Here is a 24,110-nt window from a genome sequence, read left to right as displayed (position 1 = left end):
AATCAAGGTTAGAGGGGTTTAAATCACTAGTTTTGACTACATACAAGTAACAAGTGTTTAAACGAAATCTCGCGACGTTGGGTGAGACGGGATCAGAATCTTGTGCAACTACAGATGGTTATTGATTTGATATAAACACTGGATACAAGTAAGTATTCTCAATTCACCCTGTTATCTCTAAGTGAACGGATAGGATCATTTAGTTTTACTTGTTCTCATTGTCCATAATCTTGATGGTTCGAGAACTTAGTTTATACACGAAGATTGAAAGACAGTCATCGTCTCAAAAAAATGTAAAGAAAGTCTGATTTGACTGAAAAAACATAAAGAGCTGCATAGAATTTATTAAAACAGGACCCACGAGGACAGTACCAAATGTTGAGTAACATGCAAAGATGAGTTGAAATTTGATATAATTAGTTGTGGCTGTACGGGCAGTGTTGAGTGGTGGTATTATCATCATGGCCTTGTTGCCCAATGTTAGACTCAGAAATTGGTGGACCCTTAAGTAGTCCAGCAAAAAGTTCAGCTGGATCATAGTATATCTCCACATCCTCTGCTCTTAAGAGTTTCATCAACCTGCCAATAGAGAAAAGCAACTAGTTCAACCGATAGGATTTTTATACGTGATTTCTCTATAACAATCATCCTCTATAACGACCAAATTTTGTGTTGAATCGATTTTTATGTTAGAATATATTGTATGCTTTCTATAACAACATTTCGCTATATATCTTAATCAACAACGCCACTATTGAGAAGTTTGGTTGAAAAACAGAAGTGAGCAATTTTTTTTTTTAATTATTTTTTTGTTGATATCGGTGAAATCCCCAGTGACTCGGTGAGCTTTTGGCCTTGCTCCAACTGGTCCGCAGGTTTAAATCTAAGTAGGGTGCGAAAATATAAACTTATGCCCCACGAATAAATTATTTATCTTAGGGATAAAAATTAAAGACAACACAAAATAGCGGCAAAATGAACTATTTTTTTCCTGCTATTCCCAGTATTGGCGCATCACAATCATCGCCCGACTTGGGACTCGCCTCCTTGTCCGACTAGGATTTTATTTCTATGTATTTACTGTTTGTCTATTAGTCTGGACTCCAATGTATATAAATATGCCCATTAATATGTAATTTAAAATAAGAAAGTCTTTGCATATTTGTTATATCTTTTTTCTTCTGCTTGCCTCTCTGCCAAGATTTAATACCTAGTGATTCGGTGAGCCTCTGGCCCTGCTTCAAATTAGGGGTGCTTATTGGGCGGATCGGGCTGATAATTATGCTTAACGGTTCGGCTTATCGGTTATCGGCTTTTAAATGTACTAATCCGCTAGCCAACCGATAAGATATCGGTTGGTTCGGTATCGGGTTAGCAATTATCGGGCGGTTATTGGACGGAGTATCGGCTAAATCTAAGAGAAAATGAATTTAAAATCACTAACACGTAATCCAGCTTCCACCGACAAAATTAAGATCACTACTTCCAATTCTTTTGCATAAGTGCTTTTGCAAAGATAAAATGATGGATTGTGCAAGCAGATGTTTTTATTTTGTTTGAAATCACAATATGTAATCCAGTTTAATGATGGATTCAGGGGAAAGAGTAGTTAGTTTGCTTATGCACTGTGCAAGCAGATAGTTTAATTTGTACACCTACCAAATTGCTTGATTAAAAGATAACAACTAACAGAAAATACCAAAAGGATGATCAATTGCAGATAACTAATGGAGTAGTACTGATTTCATATTCACTACAAATTCCAACTTTGCCTGCATTTCGAAAATTGAAACTTTCTGAAGACAACTACAGTCTCACTCCACGAACAATAAATATGGAGTGCAAAATGAGTATCCACACAAATATTCCAAATTTACAATACAGACCACCAACATCACTCTCAATAAATACTTTATATACCTAGAGGTTAAAATATAAATATGATAATTCTTAACGGGTTAACGGTTTACCCTATTAGGAAATTGAGTAATCCGCCTCCGCATCGATAAGCCGTTAACTATAATATTTTAATCCGTTCACCAACCATTAATCCAATAACTCAATACCAATAACCCAATAAGCCAATTTTGCGGTTGGGTTATCGGTTACGGTTCGGTTTTGAACAGCCCTACTTCAAATGGTCCGTAGATTTGCAAAAAATTGCGCAGATTGCCTTTCTTTTGGGTTGGTCTTTAAATATTGCCCCTCATATTTGTGGTCTTTAAGTTTTGTCCTTCGCTTGAAAAATGGCCTTATACTTGAGGTTCTGGGTTCGAATCCCTGCTCAGGCATAAATTAAAAAAAAAATCGCAAGACAAGATTTGGGTCGCGTGTATGCCGGACCCGGCATACACTTGTTAAGGAATAACCAAAGTTATATACTTATGCCTTATGGGCAAACTTTTAGTTAAACCTTAACTAAAAGTCTGCCCATAGCAGAACTTTTCTTTAAGACATAGTTTAGTTATGCCTTATGGGGCAAACTTTTAGTTAAGACATAACTAAAAGTATGCCCCATAAGACATAACTTTTCCTTAAGACATAGACTTTGCCTTACAAGACAAACTTTTAGTTATGCCTTAAGGAAAAGTTCCGCCTTATGGGGCATACTTTTAGTTATGCCTTATGGGGCAGACTTTTAGTTAAGGCATAACTAAAAGTATGCCCGTAAGGTGGAGCTTTTTCTTAAGGCGCAAACTTTGCCTTATAAGGCGGAACTTATAGTTATGTTGGGTTCGGCATAACTTTCGTTATTCCTTAAGAAGTGTATGCCGGGTCTAGCATACGCGCGACCCAAGCCTTGCTTTGCGATTTTTTATTTTTTAATTTATGCCTAAGCGGGGGTTCGAACCCAGAACCTCATGATTTCGTTACAACGCGAAGGACAAAAATTACGGACCAACATTTTGAGGGGCAAAAACTAAAGACCATACAATAAATGATTCCATCTAAGTAGGCATACAATAAATGATTCCATCTAAGTAGGCATACAATAAATGATTCCAGCTAAGTGGGTATTCTTTCAAATGTTGAAGACCATACAATAAATGATTCCATCTAAGTAGGCATACAATAAATGATTCCAGCTAAGTGGGTATTCTTTCAAATGTTGAAGACCATACAATAAATGATTCCATCTAAGTAGGCATACAATAAATGATTCCATCTAAGTGGGTATTCTTTCAAATGTTGACATTTGGACTTTTTAAGAGGAAGCAATGAACCCTTCATGGTACATTTTTTTGCGCGGATTGCCCTTATTTTGGGGTGGTCTTTAAATTTTGCCTCTCATATTTGTGGTCTTTAAATTATGCCCCTCATATTACTGGTCTTTAACTTTTGCCCTTCGCATTGCAACTCTGAGCGTTCACGCAGAAATCATGAGGTTTTGAGTTCGAACCCCCGCTCAAACATAAATTAAAAAAAAAATTGCAAGGCAAGATTTGGGTCGCGTGTATGCCGGACCCGGCATACACTGGTCTTTAAATATCCCATCATTTACTGTACAGTACGTAAACATCATGGCTGACGAAGTAGATGCCACAAGATACTGTTAGTTTTATGCTTCATGGCACTCTTGTCTTTCCAGAATGTTAACAAATATTTTCTATATTTGAGTTTTATATATATATTTTACTGATACTCTTTTTTATCCTGACAAAAGATTTAACTTATCTTCTGGCAGAGCTTGGAATTTTGGTAAATTCGAAGGAAAAAAATAAGTATGCCACAATAGGGACTTGAACCTGTATCGTAACATAATTTTAAACCCCTTTAATTACTACACTAGATGCTTTTATATGTCAAGGGGGTTAAAAAGCTTACATATAAACCTAAACAATTATTTTTATCTTATTTGGGCAATATAATTTTTTAACGAACGAGACTCAATTAAACCCCGCCTAATAGGTAGCTCCGCCCTTGCTTATGCCTATTAACATTATATTAAACTTTTATACCATTAGTGCATTTTAACTTCTTATAAAAAGTTGTTTTCGTTATTTTCAGACATGTGCTATTTTTTTCCTTTTCTTCTTAAACTTCGCGTCCAATCAAACATTGTAAAAAAAATAAAACGAAAATGATCATATAAGAGGGGAGAGAGAGAGACCTTCATTATTCCAACGCCATAGAACTGGACCATCTCACCGGTAGGTGCATGTCCTTTAAAAGGTCCTTCAAAGAAACCCCAATGCCTGAATTTGTATGTCACAATAGGTGGCCCTGTATATAGGATGGTAAAATTAGATCATGAAAACATATTCGTTCAGTTCATTGGACCGTCGAATTCAACCCATCTAACAATAAAATTGATATATAGTTCAAATTGGCATATGACAAACCTGATCAAAATATTTTTAAAATGTATTCTTTTATTTGATATGTTATATATAGCCATAATAAATAAAATAAAAGTTTTACTAGATACTGAAAATTATAAAAGATCATAGAAAGAAAGTAAAACTTGGGAGGGTCATTTGCACTTTTGTCCCTATTTGTGCTGGTCTTTAATTTTTGTCGTACAAATGGGCTGATTTTTTATTTTTTCCCTTCAAAATCGAACTTATGCCTAGAGGGACATAAGTTACGCTATCATAATATGCACATGTTATGTCCACGCCCTTAAAGCACTTATACGCCTCTAGGCATAAGTTCGATTTTGAAGGGCAAAAACTAAAGACCAGCCCATTTGAAGGACAAAAATTAAAGACCAGTCCATTTGAAGGACAAACCGTGCAATTAAATGAAACTTGGACGAATTAGTTATGACCCGCTTTTTACCCATTTTAATCCTAATCATTTCAGTTGAAATAACTTTGGGGTTGGTCATCATGCAAATTTAGCCCAACCCGCTTATTTAATATCTACCTGTATACACGTTGATCACTTCCCAGGCGAACCCTCTTGGAAAAGCTGATCGAAAAGCATCGTGAGACGATTCAAAGGTCTCTTCATCTGCTTTGTAGTATTTGAATTCATTTGGCACTGAACTCTTCAATAAAGCATTGTAACTTCCTAGTTTTAAAGTCTCTTCGGCTGATAGTCCCTCTCTCCCTGTTAATTCGAAGAATTAACTGAAGGTGACTAAAAAGTCTCCAAATTACTAAAGGTGACGTGTAGGGCCCACCTCATATCAAAACCCAATTAAATTTGGGATTAAGAAAATTGGGGTTCAAAATGTAATTTTTAAAACTTCTTAATCTTTTACAAACTACAAAAAACCCAAAACACCAACCCATTATACTAAAAAAACACCCATTATTCAAACATCCCAAACCGTTCCCTCCCCACAACTCCCTCGCACTTCTTCCATATTTCAAAATCAAAACTCCCACAAACAGTTAATCTCCTTCACTTGGACGTCTCTCATCTCTCCTCTTTTCTTGTCATCTTCTTCTTCACCCTCGTCTCGTAGTTGCTTTTTCGCCTCGCTTCTTTTTTAATATCAAGGTAAAGTTTTTGTTTCACTTGTTCCAAAAGTTATTTGGTAGAAATTGATGATTTTAGTTGTAGAAAAAGAAGAAGAAGAACATGGGTTTGTCTATGCAATGTTGTTTATTTTGTTGTTCCTTGTTCGAGAAACCCTTATTTGGGGTATTTGTTTGACTTGTTGGGGTTTTGCATTTGTAAATAGCGTACATTGTTCTCAAATTATGGTTTTTTGTGATGTTTTTGTTCTTCTTCTCCTTAAGATTTTGAAAAAATGGCTTGCAATCTTGTTGACTTTTTGGAGCGGATGAGTAAGTTCTTTTGCAGCAACTTGAAAGACTTGTTTGTGATTGTAGACATTTGCTGAGGTTGCTTGCTTTAAAACCCTCTATTTAGTGTATTTTGGAGTTAAATACTGTTGTTGGTGTTGGTGTTTGTGTTGGTGTTGGTGTTGATGTTGATGTTGGTGTTGGTGTTGTCTTGTTATGGTATGGTTTAGGAAAAGAAAGGATAAACAATTATTGCACATACATTTGGTGTATTTTGTTTAACTTGTATGATTGTGTGTCCTGTAGTGGACGATTTGTCGTTGTCTTGGAAGTAGATGCTTATTGTTTTGGTTTGGTTAAGTGTTTAGGAAAAGCTTGGATAAAATCCATCTTCTTGTTGTTATTGTTGTTATTCCTGTTGTTGTTGTGTGTTTGTAGTGAAATAAATGCTTTTTTCTGTTGTTGTCCTGGTATGGTTCAGGGTTTAGGAGTAGATATCCAAATAGATGGTTTTTTTATTCTTGTCCTAGTATTTATCCGGTTACCCCGTTTATAGAAGCTATGTCAATGATTTTTAGTTGTTGCAACAATTTCTACACTTGTGACAACAAGTAGATAATATGTTGCAACAACTACAAATGCATTGGACATAGCTTTAGTTTTTTGGTTTCGTTTGTAGAAGATATCCAAAGATTTTTAATTGTTGCAACAAGTTATACACTTGTTGCAACAAGTATACAATATGTGGCAACAACTACAAATCATTGGACATAGCTTTAGTTTTTTGGTTCTGTTTTTAGAAGATATCCAATAAATTTTTAGTTGTTGCAACAAGTTATACACCCGTTGCAACAAATATACAATATGTTGCAACAACTACAAATGTTGGACATAGCTTGCTTTTTGGTTGTTTGTAGAACATATCCAACATGATTTTTAGTTGTTGCAACAAGTTATACACTTGTTGCAACAAGTATACAATATGTTGCAACAACTACAAATCATTGGACTTAGCTTTGATTTTTTTTGGTTGTTTGTAGAAGATGTCCAGCATTTATAGTTGTTGCAACAAAGTTAAACACTTGTTGCAACAAATATACAATATGTTGCAACAACTATAAATCATTGGATATTTTCTTGATTTATTTGGTTGTGTTTGTAGAAGATATACGGCATCTTAATCACTTATTCAACAATCGAAGAATTGCAACAACCTATTCACTTGTTGCAACGGCTTACATCACTTGTTGCAACAAATTCTTCGATTGTTGGGGAATTTCGTTACTTGTTGTATTTTGTTTGATCAAATGCTTGCACTTCTTATTATCATTTACTTTGAATGAAGCACTAATCGGTTGAAGTTTTTTTTTTCTCGTGTGTGTAGATAAAATGTCTCGACCAAAAGAAAAGTTGAGAAATCAATCGAGGGTCATAGAGATAATAAAAAAGCTAGAGTGCAATCATCATTAGAGAATCTTGCCGATTTAGCAAAATTTATTGTTGAATCGGCAAATATAGAGGAAAGAGACCAACCGACAATCAATCCTCGAAGAGAGGAAGTACGAGCCAAGAAAGAGATACAAATGAACAAAGTGAAGAAGAATTAGAAGTCGAAGAAAAGCTGATGGAGTAGATGGATTGGATAAAGATGATGAAAAGGGCAGTCTTCGAAAATACGGTTCAACTTGTCGACGTTCATAGCCGAATTAAGAACAAAGAAGAGAAATAGTGTGAATGCCAATTTAATTGCGAATCTTCTAGTAGATTGAACATAGATCATAACAAACCTTCCATTTCGAGGTTGTCAAGGTTTTCGGTGTTGACAAGTATGCGTGAGGATCTTAGTTGAATGAAAATAATGATTTGACCGTTGATCTTACGGTCAAATCGGGAAATGCTAAGAACTTTGATATGTTTAGGCTAATTCTTAAAAAGCAGGGGTTGGAGGATTTCTTTAGGAAAAGTTGTTTTGGGGTGTATTTGGATCTGCCTGAAGAGACCAGTGCACGGTTTCAAAGGAAAATGGTATATGGGCTTATGAAGCGTAGAATTCTTTCGGATGCAAAGGATGAGCTTTGGATTAATTATCATGGGCCGGTGTGCTTTGGCTTTAAAGAGTTTGCCATAGTTACCGGCCTTAGATGTCATCCTGTGAGCTTCCCTCTTGTTGTATTGAATAAGCCGGCCAGGACTAGTAAGACAGACCAAAGAAGCCAAGAAAGTAGGAAAGGGTGGAAAAGATAACGATGAAACCGGTTTTGGTGGAGTTAGTTGGGAAAAGCTACAAAGGAGATAAGTGCTTGTAGATTTGCCAAAACCATGTCAAAAAAGCATAAGCGATCCTTGTGTTTAGTTTGATTTGTGCACCGTGTTGTTCTTGGCAAAAGATACAAGTACGAACATACCACTTGGTTTGCTTAAACTTGCGGAGGACTATGAGGCATTCAACAACCATGGATGGGGCCGGAAAGCTTCAAGTCGATCGTTGACTACTTATCGAAAGAGCTTAAGCCAACGTTGAAGACGATCAATCTATATGGCTTCCTCGCTTTCACGGTAGAGCATTTGCAATGTCAATTTCTTGTACTTTTTGTATTTCTATCATCATTCCGATTTTCTTTGGTATCTTATTTTCTAGGCTTGGGCATTTGAAGCCATTCCTCACCTCCGACACAAGTGAAGGACTACCCTCGTCAAGTGTCTTTTCCAAGAATGCTTAGATGGCTGACTGCAAAGAGCAACACTAGATTGAGTGTTGATCTTTTTAACTAGGGCTGGGCATAAATACCGAAAACTGAAAAACCGAAACTTCAACAAACCGAACCGAACCGAACTAGTTTGGTTCGGTGTTTGGTGTCCATCGTCAAAAAACCGAAACCGAAATAGCCGAACCGAAGTTTGACAAAACCGAACCGAAAAACCGAACGCGCACCGAAATTTAATACATTACCCAAAAAAATTAAAATAGTCCATGCCCATTAAGTTTAAAGCAAAAAAAACCCAATTGTAATAAGTCCTCTTTTGCATTTGTATCCCTAATTTTCCACTTCAATTGAAAAAAATCAAATATCCTTAACAAAGAAAGGTAACTAGGATGTCTCTTTAGATTAATGTATATCCTTTATGTGTTTTCTTAATTATTCTTACGGTATGTATATAACACCTAGTAATCCTATGTCGTGATTATAGTTTTCTGTTCTTGTATATCCTATTTGTTTGATTTTGAATTCAATTTATCAATTTTATGTTTTATTGCTTTTGGGAATATGAATTAGTGTCAATGGAATCGCTTCTAATATTATATTAAAAAACAGACTGAAAAAAATCGAAACCGAACCGAACCGAACTTTAAAAAACCGAAACCGAAAGAACCGAACCGAACTAGTTTGGTTCGGTGTTTGGTGTCCGCCTTCAAAAAACCGAACCCGAAATAGCCAAACCGAAATTTGATAAAACCGAACCGAAAAACCGAACGCCCACCCCTATTTTTAACCCTCCTTTGGAAGAGGTAAGCCTTAAGACATGTATATAGAATAAACTTGGTCATCGCGTAGATAATGTCCAACAAGTATGACATTGTTCGCAACAAGTTACTAATATGTTGGACAATGTCCAACAAGTATGACACTGTTGCAACAAGTTACTAATGTTTGTTGGACAATGTCAAGCATTAATCTTGTTGGACAATGTCCAACAAGTATGACACCCGTTGCAACAACCTAGTCATCGTTGCATTTCATTATTTAGGACCATTTTAATATATCTACTTTTTGTTGTAGGTTGTGCACCATGGCTTGTCCCGACAAGACGGAGTTGGAGATGCCATTCCTTGCTTCCCTTTTGCCTCACAACTGCTCCCCTCGATAAAATGATTGAGGATAAAATTAGAATTGGCCGGAGGACCGGCCATCAAAAGGAATGGAGTTGTGGTAGATGTTGGTGGTGGTGGTGTTGTTCTTGGTGGTCGGCCATGCTGTTGATGACAAGTTGGGCAGAATTGCCGGTGAAAAATAATAGATGATGATGTTGATTTTGGTAGACAAACTCCAATTGGTAGTGTTGTTGGTGGGGACAAACTCTAATGGTGGTGATGTCATGGACAAACTCCAATTGACGGAGATGTTAGTTGTGGGTATTTGGTGATAGATTTTCCTTGTTAGTGCCGACACATCGAAACGTGCTCGTGAATGCACCTATTGCAAGCGGCGAATGGATGATTTGATAAAAAATTTGATGAGTTGGTGAATGCACAAAAAGACACAAATTCTCGCTTACGTTAGTTTGTTATCCAAGAGGGGTGTCAATCCATCCAAGAAGGCCTCGACCTCACCTTATACTCCTATTCGCATTCACAAGAAGGAAAAGCAATTTAAGGCGATTCGATGTTAGGTCAAGCGGAAATCTTCTACGCTACAAGTGCAAACTTTGTTGTTGATCTAAAAAGGTAAATGTGTATAAGCATACGCATTCTCAAAAAATGAAAAAGCTTGAAAAATTCGTCAATGCCAAGAAGAGCGAGGGTACGATGTATTCATTGCATGAATTTAAGGCCGATAACTTTAGGATAATGACAAGCATGTGGAAGATTGGTGGTGTGATGTAAGTTTGAAAACAACAATTATTTTTGTTGAAACAAGTCTTATTTTGGTTGTATTAGTTGCAACAAGTTATATATTTGTTGCAACGAGTGGAACACTTGTTGCAACAAGTATTGGTCTTGTTGCAACAACTAGGAGAGTTGTTGCAACAAGACCAATACTTGTTGCGACAAGTGTACACTTGTTGCAACAACTCGCTTAGTTGTTCCAAGGACCCACATTCCTTATACTTTTAATGCGGATGTTGATGAAATTATACTCTTAATGCGTGTGAGGCAAAGCACCTTCACCGAGCACTATGCTTCCACGAGATATAATCTTGGATCTCAATTTCTACAATATCATGCTCAGCGATACACGTAGTTGTCGGATGAAAGCACACGGTAATTATTCCATTCAATCAAATGCTTGATGATTTTATATGGGATGATGATGTTATGCCATCGTAGAAGATACCGTGCCGACAAAGGTGGTCGCGAGTGGGTTGGTGCCCCGAAAAGGGTGCTTACTATCGCTGAACATAAATGTGGAGCATTGTCACCACGGAATTCATAATTGAGAGGGGGTGATAAATGTTTATGCTATGACGTCCCAAAAATCCAAGAGGATGAGTTCTTCATCCACATCCGACGATATTGAATTATGGCCAAAACTAAGCAGAGTGGCATGTTTGAACTTGCACTGGAAAGTACCGCTCAACGAAGCTTGGAAATTTGTCTTTGAAGGAGAATCTCCCCCGCAATGAAATCTGATGGCATGCGGATCGTATTCACTTGCTTTTATTGAGCATTTCTTACCGCACTAACATGATGAAGCCCGAGACTTTATTGTGCGACAACTCAGTGGCGAGGATGCAGTGGCGGTGGGCAGTGGGTGTGATAGACAAAGTTTTGGAGCCCTAAGCTGGCTGTTTAACAAATTACTACCTGAACAATTTTTTTTGTCCTTATTATTATTTATGAATCTTTTGTTGCAACAAATGCAACAGATAGTACGATTGTTAAAAAAGGTGCAAAAAATTACTAATCTACTAATTTGTTTAGAAAAGTTGCCTAAATGAATGCAACAGGTCATACAGTTGTTGAAGTTACTAATCTGTTCCAAAGAAGTTACTAAACAAGTAACTAATCCGTTTAAACAAGTTACTAATGTTGCATTAGATAATACATTTGTGAAAGAAGTTGCGACAAATAACAAATGTTTCAACAAGTTATTAATCGTTCAACAAGTAACTAATGTTCTTTAAACAAGTTCTTAATCATTGCAACGGCTAAATACGATCGTGGAAAGAAGTTGCAACGAATTACTAATACTGTTCAACAAGATACCAATCCGTTCCAACAAGTAAATAATCTGAAACAAGTTACTGTCTGTTGCAGCGGATCATACGATTGTCGAAAGAAGTTGCGACAAATTACTAATCTGTTCAATGAGTTGAAATCCGTTCGACAAGTAAATAATGCTTGAAGCAAGTTACTAATGTTATGAGATCATATAGTTGTGGAAAGAATTTGCAACAAATTACTAATGATTGTAGTAGATATATATCTTTGATCAATAAATATGATTGATTTCCGTTGTTTATCACTAAATGGGGGTGAATCGAAGTTCACATCAATTTCACTTGATGATCACTCCGTTTAGTGCGTATTTGACTTAATTGATCATCTATCATCGACCCAACACCGTGAAATTGCTTAAGTATATATCTTGATCAATAAATATGATTGATTTCCATTGTTTATCACTAAATGTGGGTGAATCGAAGTTCACATCAATTTACTCCGATGATCACTCCGTTTGAGTGCGTGTGGACTTAGTTGATTATCTATCAAAAACACCATAAAATTGCTTAAGTATATATAATGATCAATAAATATGATTGATTTCCATTGTTTATCACTAAATGTGGGTGAATCGAAGTTCACATCAATTCACTCGATGATCACTCCGTTTAGTGTGTATTGAACTTAGTTGATCATCTATCTGACCAAAAACATTGCTTAAGTATATATAATGATCAATAAATATGATTGATTTCCATTGTTTACTAAATGTGGCTGATATCCATTGTTTATCACTAAATATGGTGATTCCCTTTATTGATATATATGGGTGAACAGTAGTATCATTGCAGCGGATGTAGTATTTGTTGGAGCAAATTTCCGATTTCGCAAGTGTTGTATCACTAGTAGCGTAAGTTGTTGAACAAGTCCTTACTCTTGTTGGGTAAAACAACAAGTTACCCGTAACAAGTTATTTGTTTGATTTTATTGTTTATCATTAAATGTAGGTGATATCCGTTTGTTTATCACTAAATGTGGTGATATCATTGTTTATCACTAAATATGGTGATTCCCTTTATTGATCACTAAATATGGGTGAATCAAGTAGTAACGAGATGTAGTATTTGTTGGAAGCAAGTTTAGTATCGTATACTGTAGTGTTGTATGTCAAACGAGCAAGGCGAGTAAGTTGTTGAACAAGTCCTTACTCTTGTTGGATAAAACCACGACAAGTTACCCATTTTGTTACAAGTCACTTCAGCATTTTGATTTCATTTGTTTATCACTAAATGTGGCGATATCGTGTTTATCACTAAATAGATTCCCTTTATTGATCACTAAATATGGGTGAATCAAGTAGTATTGCAACAGATGTAGTATTTGTTGGAGCAAGTTTAGTATGTTAAGTGTTGTATACCCATTGCGACAAGCGGTAAGTTGTTGAACAAGTCAAGCTTGTTGGATAAAACACGACAAGTTACCCGTTTTTACGTAACAAGTCACTCGACATTTTGATTTCCGTTGTTTATCACTAAATGTGGTGATCCGTTGTTTATCACTAAATATTGATTCCTTTATTGATCACTACATATGGTGAAAGTAGTATCTGTTGCGAAAACGGATGTAGTATTTGTTGGAGGCAAGTTTAGTATACATTGCAATTGTTGTATCACTAAATAAGTTGTTGAACAAGTCCTTACTCTTGTTGGATAAAACCTGACAAGTTACCCGTTTTTTTGTAACAAGTCACTCATTTGTTTGATTTCCAATGTTTATCACTAAATGTGGTGATATTGTTTATCACTAAATATGGTGATTCCCTTTATTGATCACCGTATGGTAGATCCAAGTATTGTTGTTCCATTTGCGATGGCTTGTAAATACTTCCGAGGTTTAGTACCCATTTTAATAATAAGTACTCCACTTGTTTGATTTTCATTGTTTATCACTAAGTATGGTTGATTCGATTTTTTATCACTAAATGTGGTGATTCCCTGTTAAAACATCAATTCACTCGACATTAGAAAAGCCCAACATATAACTTGGTTGCATCGGCTTAAAAACTCCGATTTTTGTAATATGTTCAACGACTTACTAGTTGCATGCATGAAAGATCTGCATTACTTGTTTCGATAAAACCCGACAAGTTACCCATTTTTGTAACAAGTCACTCGGCTTGTTTGATTTTCATTGTTTATCACTAAATATGGTTGATTCCAATTGTTTATCACTAAATGTGGTGATTCCAATTGTTTATCACTAAATATGGCGATTCCCTCTACTCGATAATTAAAACTTGAGTCAAACCCACTTGTTAGAAAAAACCCAACATATAACTTAGTTAAATACTGCTTAAAAACTCCGATTTTTTGTAATATGTTCAACGACTTTACTAGTTCTTGCCGCAACAAGTCACTTTACTTGTTCGATAAAACCCAACAAGTTACGTAGCTGCAACAAATTCATTACTTGTTGGAAGCGTACAATAATTTATTAACAAGAATATACACGTTAGTGATTTGAACACGAACAACATATCATATAAACTAAGTTCATAATCACCAACAATATAAATTACCATGTTAAGAAAGAATAACATTAAAATGTCATAAAGATCCAACAGATAACTATTATTACAACACACAATCTACAACTATGGAGCATTTCGGCTTGGACATGTTGTTTTTTTGTGGCCAACTGTTTTGCATAAGGAGCATTTGTTTTTCCGCATAGCCCCTCTTTGTCCACCTTCTTCCGTGTGTTTGCTAGAACTTAAAAGCTTCACATCCCTTGGCCACGCACTTGCATTTGATGTTCACATCTAAAGCAATACACACTCGCTTAATTGAATGACATTCCTTTATAAAAACTGTTTCATCATCTTGAACATGGGCGAATTTGGTGACGATTGTGCGGCACACGGTGTATTACTCACAAGTTCGGGTATAGGGATCGGCTCCCCCACTTCCATGGGGCTTCGCACTTCCATTATACGGAATATCTTGTTGGTCTTGAGCTAAATTATGGTTCTCGACCAAGGCTTCCAACCACGTATACCCTTAAAATGGGCCTAGCTACATCTTTCAAATAAGTACGCAAACGACTACGATCGGTTATCTTAAAAGGCAAGACCCTTTGGTTTTCAAAAGAGCTATGCATGTAAGTGATGACAAGGTCTTTCGGTTCACGAAGTTAATTCACAATAGTTAATGATTAAGTTCACAAAATCATCAAACTCAACATCTCTTGGGACGATCATCGCTATCGTCTCTAACATGTGACTACCACTTCCATCGCCAAATATATCGATTGTTCACCTCGATCCATTCACCATGGCAATCAACACCTATTATTATTGAGTCCCCCGTTAATGGTGCACAAATATTTTGTTTTAAGAAAATCGGTCATGACCGAGCGCAAGTCAAAGGCCACTTAAATTTATAATTAAGTTAATTATTGAGTGGTTTTTTCAAAAATTTTGGACCCAAAGTAGTTAACTTAATCACAATTTTTGAGCGGCCTTTGAGCTTGGATGTTCAAAACATCACAACTAGTAATTACAATGCTTGAGTGTCAAGTGTTGAAATTACTCTAGGTGACAACTTTGACCACCCTAAGCCCAAAGGCCACTTAAATTTATGATTAAGTTCATAATTGAGTGGTTTTTCCTGTAATTTTGGACCCAAATTAGTTAACTTAATCACAACTATAAATGACTTCTTGGAACAAATAAGCCGACTTGTTGCAACAAGAAGGTTACTAGTTGCAACAACTCGCTTATTTGTTGGAGACAGCTTCAGTTTTTGTCTCTGTCTCATATCAAAATGGAACAACTGTATGACTTGTTGGAACAACTAACGTACTTGTTGCAACAAGTATGTAACTTGTTCCAACTACTTGGTAACTTGTTGGAGACGGAGTTCGGTTTTATACGTTTGATAACAAAATGCAACAACTAAGTGACTTGTTGGAACAAATAACTTACTTGTTGCAACAAGTAGGTTAGTAGTTGCAACAACTCACTTATTTGTTGGAGACAGCTTCAGTCTCTGTCTCTGTTTCATAACAAAATTAAACAATTATATGAATTGTTAGAACAGCTAACGTACTTGTTGCAACAAGTATGTAACCTGTTCCAACTACTTGATTACTTGTTGGAGACGACTTGATTTTTGTATGTTTCATAACAAAATGCAACAACTAAGTGACTTATTGAAACAAATAACATACTTGTTGCAACAAGTAGGTTACTAGTTGCAACAGTTCACTTATTTGTTGGAGACAGCTTCAGTCTCTGTTTCATCCAACAACTGTAAAATATGTCCAACAGCTGCTGTAATTGATGCAGCAAGTATCATACTTGTTGCAACAAGTAACTCGATTGTTGGAAAAGTAAAGCTCTCCGACAAGATTTCACGATTATTGCATAAAGTACAACAGCTGTTGTAAATTATTTATTCACATTTTTTGTAATTGTTGCAACAGATTTACTAATCTGTTGCAACAACTTTATAATTTATCAACAACTCTTGCAGAAACACTAGGACTACAACAGCTGATGCAAAAAGTTCAGAAGCTCTTACACAACAGCTTTAGAACTTGCTGCAACAAGCTGTCTTCTTGTAACTACGAATGCGGGAAAATCGGCAAATAAGCAACTATACCCGGATGAACAATTGAAAGAAACGGTATTGTTTAACTTACCAATGGACCGAAAACACTTATGAAGTAATGCCGATTGCTACACCAATGACATTCAATCAAAAAATTGTAAAATCAGATGATTTTTTTTTCTTGAGCAATGGCGGATGAAGAAGAAGAAGAAGAAGAAAGCGGGGGCGGACCAAGAAGAAGAAGAAGAAGAAGAAGAAAGCGGGGGTGGACCAAGAACAAGAAGAAGAAGAAGAAGAAGAAGAAAGCAGCACGAAGAACAGATGGGAAGAACAACAATGGAGGAAACGGCGCTGAAGAGGATTTTTTTTTTCCAGATTTTTGTATTTTAGGGTTTATAGTGGTTGGGTCAAAATGTTAAAAATAAAACTTTAGGGCAAAGTGTTAAAAGTAAAGTTTAGGGTCAAAGTGTTAAAAATAAAACTTGAGGACAAAATATTAAAAATAAAATAGAGGGCCAAAGTGTCAAAAATGAAACTATTGGGCAAGTTCAAAACCCCTTAATCACTAATCAAATTTAGTCACCTTTACTTAATAATTAAAACTTGAATCACCTTCCTTCAATTTTAAAACTAAAACATCACCTATAATTAAATGCCCCCTGTTAATTAAGTAGAGAACATAAAATAACTAAATTAGAGTCTGTTCGGGTTAACTAATCGTAAGATAAACTATAGGCTTAATACATAGATAGACACTTAAACTTGCTCTTTACTGTCAGTTGAACACTCTTACAAAATGATCATCTGGACACCTCAACTCGTCTCCACTGTATTAGTTGAACACTCCAACTTACAAAATGACCATCTAGGCAACTCCAGAATTTATGTTTCACGTCAGCGTCGGATGTCCACGTGGGGACAAATTGAGGTGTCTAGATGTGCATTTTCAAAATTGGACGGGATAAATAGAAATGCTTAGGAAAAAAATAATGGCAGTAGATTGGAGGGTGTCTGGTGAGATTTTGGAGTATTAAAAATTAATAACAATACTGTTCAAATTTAGTTGAACAGGTAATATGAAATTAAAAAGTAAGACATTTATAATGAAAATAGCTTCTATCAATAAGTGAGGAAAGTTATTTCTCCTTTGATGGAAAATGCTTTATTCGCAATATAAGTTACTAGTTTTATTATATAAAAATAATTTTTTTTTTTTTAAAAAATGACTTTGTACCAAAAACATCTACTAGCTAGTGTATCTTGATTCTTGAACCATCTTAAATCTTAATCAAGAATGTTTTGGGTGGGAAGTTTTCTTAAAAAGGAAAAGAAAGTATTAATTTATGTTTATGTTAACAAAAAGATTGGATTTTACTTATTATTCCCTCCGCTTCAAAAAAAAGTCCACTTAGCCATTTGCACACCCTTTAAAAAACTATTCAGTCCAAGAAAAAAAAATGTAAATTGACTAAACTATCCCTAATTAAATAGACATTGAAATTTGATCACATAACACTTAATAGGGATAAATCTGAAAAGACAAAGTTAATTATTTTTTGATTTAATAAGTGAACACTTTTTTGATAAAAAAAAAAAAGATTAAGTGAACACTTTTTTTATCCGGAGGAAGTATAAAACAAAATTTCACACCTCCTCCATCTAATTCAAGTGAACTGTTTTCTAGACTAATTGCCAGTTTGGTGACACGTGGAAGGGGGTCAATGCCACAAGTCGACAATAGAGGGATTTAGGGCAAAAATAGGTAGCTCTTAAATGCAACATGATATCATCAAATCTAGAATTTATAAGTTTAAGTCCCTATCTTCTAACAAATAAATATAGATATATGCAGAGTATCACCATCTTGGAGAGTATTGGTCACTTCCGTAGTCATCTATAAGTGAACGTTTTAAAGATTTTAAAATTATGTAAAAGATTTGAATAATTTAGATTTACATATCAAAAATAAATAAGTGGTTATAAAAAAAGAAGTAAATATGCTTAATAGACTAAGATCTAAAGGGTACTTCATCCGTCCTTATGTGGCGCTATTCATTTTTCCGGAATCAATTTGATTATCTTTGAAGCTAAATTGAATTAGATCAACTATATTTTAGAATGAAAATTTAAATAATTGTAAGATTAGACATTGTAATTTTTCTCATATCATACAATGACAAAAAATATTCTAAAATGTTAGTCAAAGTTTACCTAATTTGAATCTCAAAAAGCGAAAAATATCACATAGATTGTGACTAATAGAGTAATATTCCTCCGTTTCATTTTATTTGGCCCTTATATTAAAAATAGATTTTTCCTTTTTACTTATCTATTTTAGTAAATCAAGATAACTTTATTATTTTCTTCTAATACTACCCTTATCATTAAATAACTACATAAAATACTAGTAGTCAAATTTATTTTCTCCAAAGTATAATTAACAAGATTAGATTAGCAAAATATTCCAGTGGGGTTGATTACTGTAAGCCTTACCATTAACAAAGAGCTTGAATTTTTCAGGATTAATAGTCCTAAAGTCCTTTGCACGAGTCTTGTGAGAAAGCTCCATTTCCCATGACTTTATAGCATTTTGTACTGTTTCCTCCAGAGACCCTTCTGGCCAAACCTAATTCAAACCATGAAATCAACATATTATAATTCAATTATAATTCAATTAATAAGTAGTTATTGAAATTGCTGGAAATAGTTATTGTGTCGGGTTCACCCATAGGGTGCTAATTGGCCTGTTGAGTCATTGGTTTGTCCTCCTAGAAGATGCCTAGCCGTGGACAAAGAGAATTTATCCGCGATGATTACCAAGATCGGTGACACGAGTTGGGTAACTACAAATCCGCTTTCGCTAAAGAGAAACTTGTAAGTTTCCTAAATTAATATTTATATGGTTAATATATTACAACAAAAATAAACAGAAAGAACTGTATTGTCAAGAATAAAGATGATGTGGATATTACACAAACCTTGGTTCTTCCTTGTTCAAAGAGATTATTTACAGTGTCATAAATAGGAGGGCCACCATGTCTCCACTCGATGGTTCCTGCAGCAGCACGATCTTCATGCAGGAATTGCCTGTACTTATCACTTGCCATTTGAATCGTTTCCTTCTCACCTGCCATGTTTCAACTACTTAAAAGTTTGTTAACACTTTTCTCTCTCTAAGCTTATTGATTTGGTGAATTCCACTTTGTGTGGCTATGCCTTTTTTATAGATGAAATTTGATTATGATTTCTCCGTCTCAAAATAACAGTCATTTTAGCTTAAAAAAATCGTCCTAAACTAATTGTCATATCACCGGTTGTTTCCAACTATACCCGTAATCGCATAGTAAGTAAGAGGAAGAAATCAATTTACTTTTATTAAATATGGATAACTGTAAAATATTCCTTGTGTTTATTATTCTTTATAATAGCGTAAAAAGAGCTAAAACGGCACTTAAAATGGGACAGAGGAGTATATCTAAACTAATTATATTGCACTGAGGTTTTAGAAACTAATTAATTGGACTTTTCGTATAAAGTAGATAGGGGAAATATAATGACTTCTTTTTTTTTTGGTCCATTAGGAAATTATAAGGTCAATAATCAAGCTGACACACAGTTTGACAAATAATTGATAATGAGAAATTTTTTGTGTTCTATATAGTAGAAATTTAAAGGAACTCTAATTAGTGGAGATTTGAATGGTAACAAAAGATGTTTTTTTTTTAATTAAAAAGAAGGTACTACAATACTAGACGAATTGTATAACATAAGAAATGTAATGACATGGCGTTTTGTTATATAAGGTCATGCAAATTTGTAGGCCAAGTTTATACTGAAGCAAGTCCGTTTCAGCTCAGAAGGAATTAGATAAGTAATAATATTAGTTTCGTTAAGTTTTGGAAATTTTTTAGAGAAGTAACTTTAAGGAAAAAAATTGTGTTTTGTCAGAGTTCTCAAAAATTCTTTAAGGCATCTTTTAAGACCTCAAAAAGAATAAGAACTTTTCTGAAAACCATCTAAATGAATTCAATATACTAATTAAGGGGTCGTTTGGTTACTAGTTTGGAAGGGAATCATTCATGTGCAAAAATTGGTAGAGCTAACATCATGTTTGGTAGCTTTTTGATTGCTTTGTATAAAGTTCCGCAACACATCAAGTACGTTGTTTGGTTATTATTTTACAATTCCATACACAAATAAAATATGTATAATTTATGGGTCAATCTATGTATTATTTTTATGCACGGTAGAAGATGAAATGGCTAACCTTGCATAATTAATTCATACGTTACTTATTCATACATAACTAATTCTCTACGTAACTAATCCCTGCATAGCTCGAACTAGCAACCAAACGACCCCTAAGTTTTTAAAAAACTTTGCTAGCTGTAAAACTTTCTGAGGCCAAACAGATGATAAAAAATGCATCATGACTGTATTCTAACTCTTCTAATTATAAACAAGTACTAATAATGGTACTGCAATTGATATAGGGTTGACTTTCGTTTATTGTATGATTTGTATCATTATCATACTTACAAAATAAGCGTAATGGACTACGTTGGCACTCTTTTTAGATCTCTTTATTATATATAGCTAATAGCTTCATACGTGTTGCGTACCAATAACACTTTTGTGATTGTAACATTTATTGCTCATATATAAAGTTTGGTTTCAGTGCAACGTGCAATCTCCATAGTGTACAGCGCGTGTAGACTTCTTTCTGTTGCAATCAATAATCCACAGTAATTGAAGGCTGAAATTGTCTCATAATTAAGGTTGTGACCCTTAGATTAATATTTCAGCACATGTAATTTGTTTTTTTGTCTGGGAAAGGATCAGCACAATTCAATGGTAGGATCAGCACATGCAACACAGCAGACACAATATTGGCGCTGACAACTAAGGGCTTTGCTTTAGTACCGATAATTTTGGGGGCCTCAGTTCCAAATTAGTATGTGTATGTTTAACTTTTCTCTTTTAAAAACGAGAATAAATCAGTAAAATTTTTGCCTTGGCTCTGAAGATAATTTTTGGTCATTTGTATTCTCATCGGGACCATTAGGGGTGTACATGCACCGGGTTGGTTCGGATTTTTTAAATACCAAATCAAACCAATTGCGTCGGGTTTTTAAATTTATACACCAAACCAAACCAATAAAATTTGGATTTTTCAACCTCGGATTTTCTCGGGTTATTCGGTTTCTCGGGATTTTCGGGTTTTTTTTCCCGGAATAGTCTTGATGCAAAACAAATACACTTTTACTTCAAATATTTCTTTAGTCCTAGTAAGATATAATTATAATTAAGGTGTTTCTTAAGAAAATAACACAAAATGTGAGAAGAGTGATGACATTGTATAAAAATATTCAACACCGGTTAACATAAATATTGCTAATTAATAAGCCATAAAGAAAATGACCATAATCTAAAAATACTAAGTCATGCTAAAATAAGTACGACTAATAAATACAAATTACATAGCAAAGAAAAAAAACTTAAGTTATGTATTTTCACTCTGTAAACCCGTTATGCAAAATTAAAGAATAGATATCCAATATTACTATCATTCCTAGTGGTAAATTGAATTTCTTTTGTTAGCATTAGTGTTGAGTTGGTTTTGGTTTGGACTTTATTTGAGTTATTAACATCCATAGGATATAAAACTTATTGACATTCAAAATTCTAAGTTCAAGCTTGAATAATATGATAATAGATTAAAAAAAGTACAAAAAAATTTAAGAAATATTTATAAATTACATTACAAATAAATATTTTTATGTATAAAATATTTTAAAAATTGAATACATGTAATGTCGGGTTGGTTTGGTTCGGTTTGACTTTTTTTAGCTAAAACCAAACCAAACCAATTATGATCGGGTTTTTTTTTTCAACACAAAGCCAAGTCAAACCAAACCACTAGTCGGGCGGGTTTTTTGTCGGTTTGACTCGGTTTATCGGTTTGGTGCGGTTTCTCGGTTTACTTTGTACACCCCTGGGTACCATGAATAATACTAAAAAGTTTTAAGTTGGTTCATAAGTTACACTACCTAAATTTGTTCAGAGCAAAAACTGTATTCTCCATACAAATAAAACTTGGGGGAATTGGCTAGAAGGCCACTTCCCAAATTTATTTAGGAAACAAGCCACAAGTTCCAAAAAATTAGGGACAGGGCCACCATTTATTAAGTCAACATTGTTTCAAATGTAGCAATAACAAGTAGCAGTATTAGTTCAAGCAGCCTGGCCACATTTCAAGCTTCAACTATGCCAGCTGCTCAGCAGCACAATCAACAACCCATCCTTGGTAAAAATACAAGCAAAACACAATTACAATGAGGCTGAACTCGACAACCAGTACAACAGCCAAGCGCAACGGTCTTTGCATAAAATATGTAGCCACAAGTTGGCTTAAGGTTTCAACCCTGTTAGTTTCATCAAATGCGGCATTAAGGTGTAGAATTAGTTCTCATCAGATTATCTTGACTGGGAACCAAAATGTTGCATCTATTTTTCTCAAATGTGCATTCAAGTGCAACCTCTGAACCATTTTTTGCAGGCAAACAAAATACTCGAAGGGCAGCCCTCAGTCCGTAAAAGCACCTCAAGAACATTTGTCATTTGAAACTCCCCAGGTCATGCAAAGAAAGAAAGGGGTAAAGGATAAGTATCCCGAAACACACAAAGCTCTAACAAGATAAAATCACACCTTGGTTCAAATTCTAGAGGAAAACAAATTAAGATGACAAAGAGCCAAAGTCTCAAGGCTTAAAGAACTAATGGGCACATACAACAATATTTAGGAATAGCTTAGGAGGACACAAGTACTAACTCTCAAAGTTATGAATCTGGAAACTTAAATAGTTAAGAGAATACTTAATAACCGACCATGATGTTATCTCCACAGAAGTGAGGGTGTCTACTCAACCTAGCCTACCACAAAAAGGATCTTCAAGATTAATCATAAACATCCAACTTGAAAGATAAGCCAGCAGGGCTACCATCGTGTTTCCGAACAAAGTCAAAAGGTTTCTAGAACCTTAGGCAAGGCAAGTTATCGAAGGAGGCTAAACTAAACCCAAAGCCTGCCTTGACCTTTCAGCCGGCATAACAACAGAAGGATCAAGATTCCAGCAATAAGATTTCTTAAAGGAGAGTTCTAAACATGCTGAAACTATACTCCAGAACTCAGAACATTTTGCAGACACACATCAGGTTCTGGAAAAGCAGACAAGATGATACTTGTCCCTCCAAATCTTAAACTGCGTTTAAAGAAGATTTCAGCAGTTCATAAGACCAAAAATATCAAGCCAATGTCTGATGGGTTCATTCAACATAAATGGCTCAAACTAGAAATACAGGACAAGGGCAGACAGATTACAGAACTGCTGAGTACAGGGGTTTCTTCATATTCTTCACTCAATAGCCTTGTTATTTACCACTACAATCAATAGTTAAAGATGGCAATTGCTAATCCTTTCGGCAAGTCAAATACACTAGTGAGATAACGAAAATAAGCTGCAAATAGAACCATTTGAGACCATTCCTAAAAAAACTAATCAGTCATTTCATATAAATGAAGGGCAGCTGCCATTTTCTATAAACACTTTAAAGAAGAGTGAAACTGGAAATCTTTACTGTTTTCTTTTAGATGTACTTTAACAAGACTTAGTTAGAGGAGGAATCCTTTAAATCCTTAAGCCAATAGTTAACTGGTAAAACACTCTAATCTATGTTTCAAACTAGTTTTCAAGCAAGGAAGGCAGGCCATGGCTTGCACAAATTTAAAACTGGAAACAGTAAGACTCAGTTAAATATATGTTCTCCTATTTCTTTTTGAAAACAAATTGTATCCCTTAAGCTACAACTGAAGCATGTTCCAATTTGGATAATAAACGAAGATTTAAAGCTTAC

General features: G+C 34.9%; 1 protein-coding gene and 1 long non-coding RNA gene across 2 annotated transcripts in view; both read right to left on the bottom strand.

Annotated features, from left to right (window-relative positions):
• Positions 1-192: 192 nt before the first annotated feature.
• On the bottom strand, positions 193-19,443 carry LOC132031309 (pathogen-related protein). Its single transcript, XM_059421219.1, is given in 6 exon segments — positions 193-560; positions 562-579; positions 4,112-4,224; positions 4,870-5,055; positions 18,690-18,822; positions 19,175-19,443. Coding segments are annotated over 6 exon segments (750 nt in total). The 5' UTR covers positions 19,331-19,443; the 3' UTR covers positions 193-416.
• A 4,582-nt stretch (positions 19,444-24,025) lies between these two features.
• The window catches only part of LOC132031305 (uncharacterized), a 52,778-nt gene continuing 52,693 nt past the window's right edge, over positions 24,026-24,110 (bottom strand). The window contains exon 3 of the long non-coding RNA XR_009408232.1: positions 24,026-24,105. This is a non-coding gene — a long non-coding RNA (uncharacterized LOC132031305). The remainder of the gene's footprint in view (positions 24,106-24,110) is intronic.

This window comes from Lycium ferocissimum, chromosome 9 (genome assembly GCF_029784015.1).
Source record: "Lycium ferocissimum isolate CSIRO_LF1 chromosome 9, AGI_CSIRO_Lferr_CH_V1, whole genome shotgun sequence".
Classification (NCBI taxonomy): Eukaryota; Viridiplantae; Streptophyta; class Magnoliopsida; order Solanales; family Solanaceae; genus Lycium; species Lycium ferocissimum.
This window is presented reverse-complemented; position numbering and strand designations above follow the sequence as displayed.